This window comes from Apis mellifera, linkage group LG2 (assembly GCF_003254395.2).
Source record: "Apis mellifera strain DH4 linkage group LG2, Amel_HAv3.1, whole genome shotgun sequence".
Classification (NCBI taxonomy): domain Eukaryota; kingdom Metazoa; phylum Arthropoda; class Insecta; order Hymenoptera; family Apidae; genus Apis; species Apis mellifera.
Window position 1 is genome coordinate 14,239,109 of NC_037639.1, and position 7,802 is coordinate 14,246,910.

Below are 7,802 nucleotides of genomic sequence, written 5' to 3' on the forward strand. Positions count from 1 at the left end.
TCCAATAAGAATTCTTTCTATTGATTCGTTGAAAGGAGAAGCGTGATTTTATTGGAAACCAATGACCCGAAACTAACTTGCTCGATAAACTGTTCGAATCGCAATGGTATATTTTCAACGTAGAAAAATAAATATTTTTCCAATTCTCACGGATGTGACTACAAAGTTTTGACCGATTCTGAACCGTAAACATCCATCCCCTTGGAGGAATTAACCGATTATCGTGGATTTTATTCCGGCATCTGTCACGATACGATATCCAACTATCCAAACGAAGGGGATAGTATCCGGTATTTGATGTTAACTTCAACGTGGAATAAATATGAAATACGATCTCTTTCCGGTTTAATAAATTCTCTCTGCGTCGAGCAACGAAATTTATACGTCGTTTATATCTATACTCATTTTTTACGTAGGATATCGAGGGACGATACATCATATAATGAAATAATAAAATGTTTAATTAATTCCGTTCCCAAATTGTGTTAAATTCGACGGAGCAATTTTTTGCGATTTTGCATCGACCATCGGGGTTCACACGCACGACGTAACGCATATTAGAATATGGGAGATAAAGAATAATAATGGGGGCGTAACCGTGACGGAAGCACGAAGGGTGGTCGAAGCATCGAATTGTTCCCTAAAATGGGATAATTAACCAATATACAGCCACTTTCCCAGCGCCATGTGTAACATTTCGTTCAAATATATATATTTTAACATATAAATTGTTCTTGAAAGTGGTATATATTCATTTATTCGTACGTTGAGTTACATTTAAAGGTTTGAATCGGTAGAGAAAATTGTATGCGATGAAAAATAATTAACGATTTATACCACTTTCGATAATAACATATCGTGAAAAGTATAAATGTGTGGGGATTTTTTAATTTTAAAACGACGATCGACTGATCAAGTTTATTAAAAAATAATTTCATTTATATATAGTTATAATGAATTTGTTTAAACTTATTTCAATCTTATTTCTCAATCTCATCGTTATATTACGAACTGGACTTATTCCACTTTTAACAAAAATACTTACTGCGATAACATTTTTTTTTTTATCAATTGTACGATTATAAATGCAACAAGAGGATATCTGTACCTCGTTGAAACAAGTAAACCAATCAACTCAACGTTTTTTCCAAAAATGGACTCGTGTCACTTTCAAAAAAATAATAAAAAATAATAAAAAAGGAAAAAAATTATATTATCCTATATTATCGTGAATTGGAAAAAATAGAACATGAAAAACATTCGCTGAAATATAGATACATCAACAGCGCAGATATACCGAGGATCATAATACCTCCGATGATACATCCTATTATCAATCCAACGTTAGAACTCGTGTCCTGAATGCACATTACTAAAAAAAAAAAAGGAAAAAAAAAGAATCAAACGTAATCGTTAAATCTGAATTAGAAAAGTTTCTATAGTAACGAAATGAAATTTAATTAAAACGATCTTTACCCGACTTCGTAGCGATCTTCTTCTCGGTGTTGAACGCGATCAAAGTAACGTTGGCGATGGTCACGTCCACGTCTTTGACTTTTACAGATGTATTGTCACCGCATTTGTAGAGATTGTTCAAAGGTGTGGAAATTATATCGATATTTTCCACAGCTGTGTATCTTTCGTCTAAATTAAAATATATATATATTACTTCCCTTACAAAAAAATACAAATTTTCCTAAATTGTCAAAGGAAGAAAAAAAAAGAAACTGTTACCATTAGAATTGGGAAAATTCGTTTCATCCATGTAAATGTTCAACTCGATGGAATGGAGTAAATAATTCGACTCGCCTTTCTGAAAATTAATCTTAAACGAGTTATTTTTCTCGTCCTTGTACGAATTCGATCCCTTCGACTTTTCCAGCCAAGTCAACTCCATCATCGAATTTTTGGCCCCACAATTCCCGTTCACCGCGCTATCCGCGGGTATCGTTAAAATCGCTTCGCTCGTCTGAAAGAAGATCAATTGGACGGAAATAAACAATGATAATTTGCATGACATCACAGCGTCAAGCGAAGAGAGACTTGTTCATACTTTAGACTCTTTCGTCACGTAAGGTACTTTCATAGAAATTGTCATGTTCGCCGCGATACAAGCCACGTGCGTTTTCTCGTTTATCACCACGTAATTATACTCGTTCGCGTAAGGATCAGGTACGGGCGTGGTCGATGATTGGTCGGTCGTCGTCGATTTTGTTTCGGTTGTTGCGCTCGACGATGTGGTGGAATCTTGATTTCTCGAACAGTCCGTCACTGTTCCAAGTTAAACGGTATATTTCTCTTTATTCTTCCAATTGTTGAGAAATAAGAAATGTCGGCCGGACAGATGAAAAGACAAGATCGATACGGGGAAATCAATGTTAATTGCGTTACCTGTTTTCGAATCAAGATTTTCATCTGTATTGAACGCGGTGAACAGCACGTTGTTTATGTTAATCGTTACATCGTCCAGCTTTATCTGCCAATTCTGATCAGTGCAATTGTAAATTCCGGGCGTTGAAAACAGAGCGAGACCAAAATCTGACATTTTGTGTATCTTGTCTAAATTAACGATTGAACATATCATATATCTATCGCAAATTATAAAAAATCTCGATGTTAAGAGTAATTTTTAAACGTACCCGCGGAAATAGTGACCTCTATTTGATAAATAAAGATATCAGTTTTATTGCGAGTTATATAAAATATAATATTATTCTCTTCCTTTTCCCCAGATTTTGTCCAAGCCAGTTTCATTTCAGACCTCTTAGTGTCGCAAATGCCGGTTGCGTTAGCCTCGGATGGAACAATTATCACATCTTTATTCTACGATAAAAAAACGATATTAGAGTTGATATCGTCGTGACAAATTTATATTACAATTCGTGGTTCCACGAATTATATCTTACTTGCGAATTATTCGTATCGATTGATATGTTCATGTTCGCCAGAATGCAAGGTATTTTTTTATCGTTTCGCACGATGTAATGAAAGTCATACTCGGAAATATTGCTTTTACAATCGGCCACTGAGAAACAAAAATTTTCTTTTTCTCTCCTTTTTCAATTCTCGTATATTTATAATTTAACCAATAATAATAATAATAATAATAATAATAGAAATGTTTTACCCTTTTTCGTTGCCAAATTATTCTCCACGGGATCGAACGGGATCAACAGAATATCGCTTATCGTAACGTTAATGTCGTATCCCGTCGTTATTTCGATTTCTTCCGTGCAACTGTAAATTCCATTTACGGGTGTGGGGAACAAATTGGTAGATTTTGTAGCTAATGCATTTTTACCTGCGTCTAATATTTTCATATCGTGTTAAGGAGGATAAAAGAAGATTTTAACCTTCGTTTACAATTATAAAATTTAAATATGCATACTTATGGCATCCGGAAAATTTTCTTTGTCCATAAAAACGTTAATTATTACGTAGCGAAGCAAATTTTTCCCCATTTTGGAGAAATGAAGTAAAATTGAATTTTTGTGCTGCTCCTCGCCCCAAACTATCTCTATTTCGAACGTGTCAGTTGTGCAAGATTCTACGGCATTAGCCGTGGTTGGAACCGTTATATTTTTACCTTTCGTCTGGAAACGAAAGAAACTCGTGGAATTTCTAATCCTCGGATAGATCCAAATACCCTGCTCAATTTCAACTCGAAACAATATTTTTCCATTTCTTTTACCTTCGAATCCGTTAACGTATACGACATCTGCACGGTAAACGAGGCTCTTAACAATCCACAAATCGTGTTATTCTTCCATTTGGCAATGTAAGGGAAAGTTTTGCTATTGATCCCGTCTTTTTCGGGATCCACGCATTTCGTCACTTCTGCAAACCCATTAAACGTTTCGTACGACTTTCATAGTTATTCATTCACGGATATAATATCCATGATTTATTGATTCATTTGATTTACCTTTACGCGAGGAAATATCATTTTTGTTATTGAACGCGATCAAAGAAACGTTGGCCAGGATTAATTCGGTGCCGTTCAACTTCACTTCCTTTTTTTCACACTTGTGAATTCCGTTCTCCAAGAATGCGGGGAACAGATGAAGGTCCAAATCTGATCTTGCTACGAACCATTTATCCCCGTCTAAAAATTTCATCGTATTCGTGAAAAAGGAAAAGAAAAAGGGAAAGTAACGTAAGAAAATAACGAAGAAGAAGAATTATTTAAGAGATCATAAACGTGCGTTGCGCTGTTCACCATTCGGAAATTTTTCCTTGTCCTTGTAAACGTTAAGCTCGATTGAAAAAACCGTGAAATTGGTGTGATCATTGACGAACGTAAATTTAATCGTGTTATTTTTATCAGTTTTTCCTTCTTTCCAACTCAATGCCATTTCAGACGCTACGGGTGAACAATGGCCTTGTACCGCAGCATCGTTTGGAACATTGAAAGTTTTATTCTCCTGGGAATAGAAATTGTTCGCGTTAATTTTTTTTTCCGATCGATACTTTTCGTGTTATTAATTCTTGCCTTCTCGTACGGTATCGCGAAATTAATTGACACGTTTGCCAAAATGCACGGTTGATCTCTCGTGTTGTTAACGACGTACAAGAAATTGTCCAGTTTACTTTCATCTTCGCCCACCATTAACGATGGCCGTACTTTCATTTTCGATCCGTTAACGTAAACGGACAACGCTGAAATTTCGTGTGGATTCAATAGACGATCCGAATTTGATCATAAATTTTGTTTATAAATTTCAATAGATATGTATATATATAATCAACTCACCGATAACGATCGACACGCGTAAAAGTAAAAATTGTACGTTTCCACGATTCATATTATATATATATATGTATTTTCTTCACTCTGTAATTATTTCACTCTTTTATCGAGGTACAAATCGAGGTGTAAATACGACTCGAAATCACTCGCGAATCGTTGAAAATTTATATTCGATAAAAGGTGGTTTGAAAATGAAACCGATGCATATGACGCGTGACACGCGACGATAGAAATCACTTTATACTTTATTTTTTAGCGTTATCATTCGTTCCCAAGATAGAAATTAGATAAAAACGTTATTTCAATCGATCGATATATATATATATATATATATATATATATATATATATATATATATATATAGCATATTCTGATGTGAATATACTATCTTTTCCAAATAATTCGATCCAGAGAATTAATTCCTCTTTACTTTAACTCTCTCGATTAATCTAATTAATCTTTCCATTTCGAAATTTCATAGAATTGGATCGATAGTCTCGATATCGTCGATACATTGAGATTCGATATTATTAAACTTATATTATATCTCGCTACTGTTCTAGGAAAAAGAGGATTAAAAATCTATTGCGGGGAGGGAAGAAAAATTTAATATACGCAAGATTTGTATTTCCATGCTAATTACAATAATGTTGAAGAAAAACGATCAATTGAATATTTACTATTATGAAACAGGATCCCTGGCAATATTCAAAAAATTAATAAAAAATTAACAAACGAGAGTCATTGTGTAATGTAACGAAATATGACGATACAGGATAATTAAATTAAAAATTATAATATATATCGATAAAATTCGAGTCGATAAGGCGATCGACTATTATTATGAAAAAAAAAATATATATATAAAGATCCATTAATCAAAAAAATTATTATTAATTATTAAAAATACGGATTAATAAATTAAAAATCAAGCCAGCCAATCAAGATACGCTCGACAACAATTACTAGGCGATAATGTAAGTAAACGTTACGTTACGTCTACAATATCGATTCTAATCTCGATATCAATATATTTCCCCTCCATCGCGCTCTGTTTCCATCGCGCTAGAGAGAGAGAGAGAAGGCCTCCTGTTATTATCGTTTCGTACAGCGGTCGACTCGAGCACTCGGTGAACCGGTAATCCGTTCGATCGCAACCCTCTGATCCTTGGTTTCGAAATTCGTGGGTGGTTGCGATTTCGTACGTACGCCCCCTCTCATTTCGCGTTGGAAGAGAAATTGAAAAAAAGAGCGTAGCAAGCGTGACAAAAATTGCACAGGATGTGGTTGCACGCGCCCACGACAATCCGCATTTAACCGTGTATTAAACGAACGCAACCCTTCGATCTCCATTCCCCGTTATTGTTCCTGCCAGCTGCCTAATTCACGGTTTCGCCCGATTTTCTCCTCTCTCCCTCTTTCTCCCTCTCGTTCCCTCTCTTTCCCTTCTCTTTTCCGTCCGGTCACCGATTTCTCGGCAAAAATCATCGAACATCCCATCGCGTCTCTCCCCCCTCGATTAACAGTAAAATTAGGAATCAGCCGCTGAAACGATGAAAAATGAATAATCTCGCGGTTATTTTATTTATTTTTGAAAATTTCTAGATTCGGATAAAAGAGATTCAGAAATTCAGAGAAATTCGTGGAATACTATTCTACGAAACGATCCAGATGTTGGTCCTTTGAGTGTAACGATCCGATTTTCGTACCTGAGAGAAGAAGGCAACCCGCCCTCGTTCTTTCGATGTTTATCCAACGACACGTCTCCGCTCGGTTCGTTAAATAACACCGACGACGAATGATCTCGATCCCTGCCCCCATTGTCCACCATTTTCGTTCACGGCAATTTTCCAAAATTCGCCGAAAAACCGCCGCCCTTTGCGGGGGGGCTTTACCGCTGCCATTCAATGATCGCCGCGCGTTTTTCTCTCTTTTTTCCTTTTTCCCCCCCCCTCTCCTTTTTTGCGCGCTGCGATAATAAAAACGATACACAAACCGTCCAATAACGGTCGTTTAATTAACCGTGGCCGTGGTTCCTCGAGGTTGAGGAACGAGGCACGCGCGTCAAAGTTCGACAAAATGGATTCTCCTCTTTTTTCCATCCGACCAATGACCAATGGCAGAGAGCGTAAAATAAAACGGCAACACACGATATGTATCTTTGCGTGGCGAGGCCGTGGCTTGTCCGTTAATCGTCAGGCGCCGTATTCGAGTACGAGAAAGCGATCGAAAGCTTTTCCAACGCTCGATCAATCCGTGAAAAGAAACACTGGTTTCGAAGGGCTTCGAAACCAACCAACCCCTTCCTCCGCTGGACCTTTACGGACCGGTGGTTACCCACAATGCGCGACTCGTGAAAGGTGCACGAACAAAGGTGGATGAACGGATATGCCGATTGTTCAACGCGAATGTGACACGAATTTCGTATATCCCTCGAGAAACGTTTCGAGCGGGCCAACAGCATTCGCAGCGCGTACAAATATAAATATATTTTATCGAATCGATCGGAAAATTTCGTTGGAAACGAACGAGACGAGCAACTATTCTCTCCCTTTCCCCCCGTTTCGGGGAAGAACAGGACGGTATCGCGTTTAATCGCGACGATTGCCCCGAGTCGCAATACGTTTAACTCGGATCTACGCACACGCACACACACGTATGTACGTGCACCATACGCGTGCTCGTCCACGCACGGCGACGCGAGAGGAAGTTAAATTAACGAGTGAAGCTCGGTGTACGGAGCGGAGTTTGTTGCAGGAGGGAAGCGTATCTCGGATATGCAAATTTCGTAATAACGCTTTGCAGGCCGCGTATTGCTCTGCACGCGGCGTGCTCAAATTTGCTGGGACGAAAATCGCGATAAATCGGATATATGCGTTATACTATCCCTCTTCTACGATCGAGTCTTCACTTCTAGAGTTTTCGATTTATCGATCTTTCCAAAAATCGATAGGATATTTACGCAAATATTTATTTATTGAATTTATGTTAAAATTTTATACTGATAAATATAATTATAAATATAATTATATTATTATTATTTTATTATAAG

General features: G+C 37.1%; 1 protein-coding gene across 1 annotated transcript; it reads right to left on the reverse strand.

The window, feature by feature from the left end:
- Nucleotides 1–904: 904 nt before the first annotated feature.
- Nucleotides 905–5,003, reverse strand: LOC100578412. Its single transcript, XM_003251239.4, has 14 exons — nucleotides 4,754–5,003; nucleotides 4,493–4,659; nucleotides 4,220–4,424; nucleotides 3,926–4,105; nucleotides 3,692–3,837; nucleotides 3,389–3,593; nucleotides 3,128–3,307; nucleotides 2,907–3,025; nucleotides 2,640–2,823; nucleotides 2,392–2,559; nucleotides 2,054–2,271; nucleotides 1,735–1,969; nucleotides 1,477–1,644; nucleotides 905–1,372 (listed from the first exon to the last, which is right to left on the reverse strand). Exons 1-14 carry the CDS (start codon nucleotides 4,803–4,805, stop codon nucleotides 1,224–1,226), a joined length of 2,376 nt encoding a protein of 791 aa, XP_003251287.2. The 5' UTR covers nucleotides 4,806–5,003; the 3' UTR covers nucleotides 905–1,223.
- Nucleotides 5,004–7,802: the final 2,799 nt, after the last annotated feature.

Bases quoted from the DNA above. Each gene is read 5' to 3' on its own strand.
- LOC100578412 (XM_003251239.4), bottom strand. From the start codon at position 4,805: ATGAATCGTGGAAACGTACAATTTTTACTTTTACGCGTGTCGATCGTT. The intron at 4,660-4,753 runs GTGAGTTGATTA...ACGAAATTTCAG, and splicing joins ACGCGTGTCGATCGTTATCG to CGTTGTCCGTTTACGTTAAC. The intron at 2,272-2,391 runs GTAACGCAATTA...AACTTGGAACAG, and splicing joins AAATCTTGATTCGAAAACAG to TGACGGACTGTTCGAGAAAT.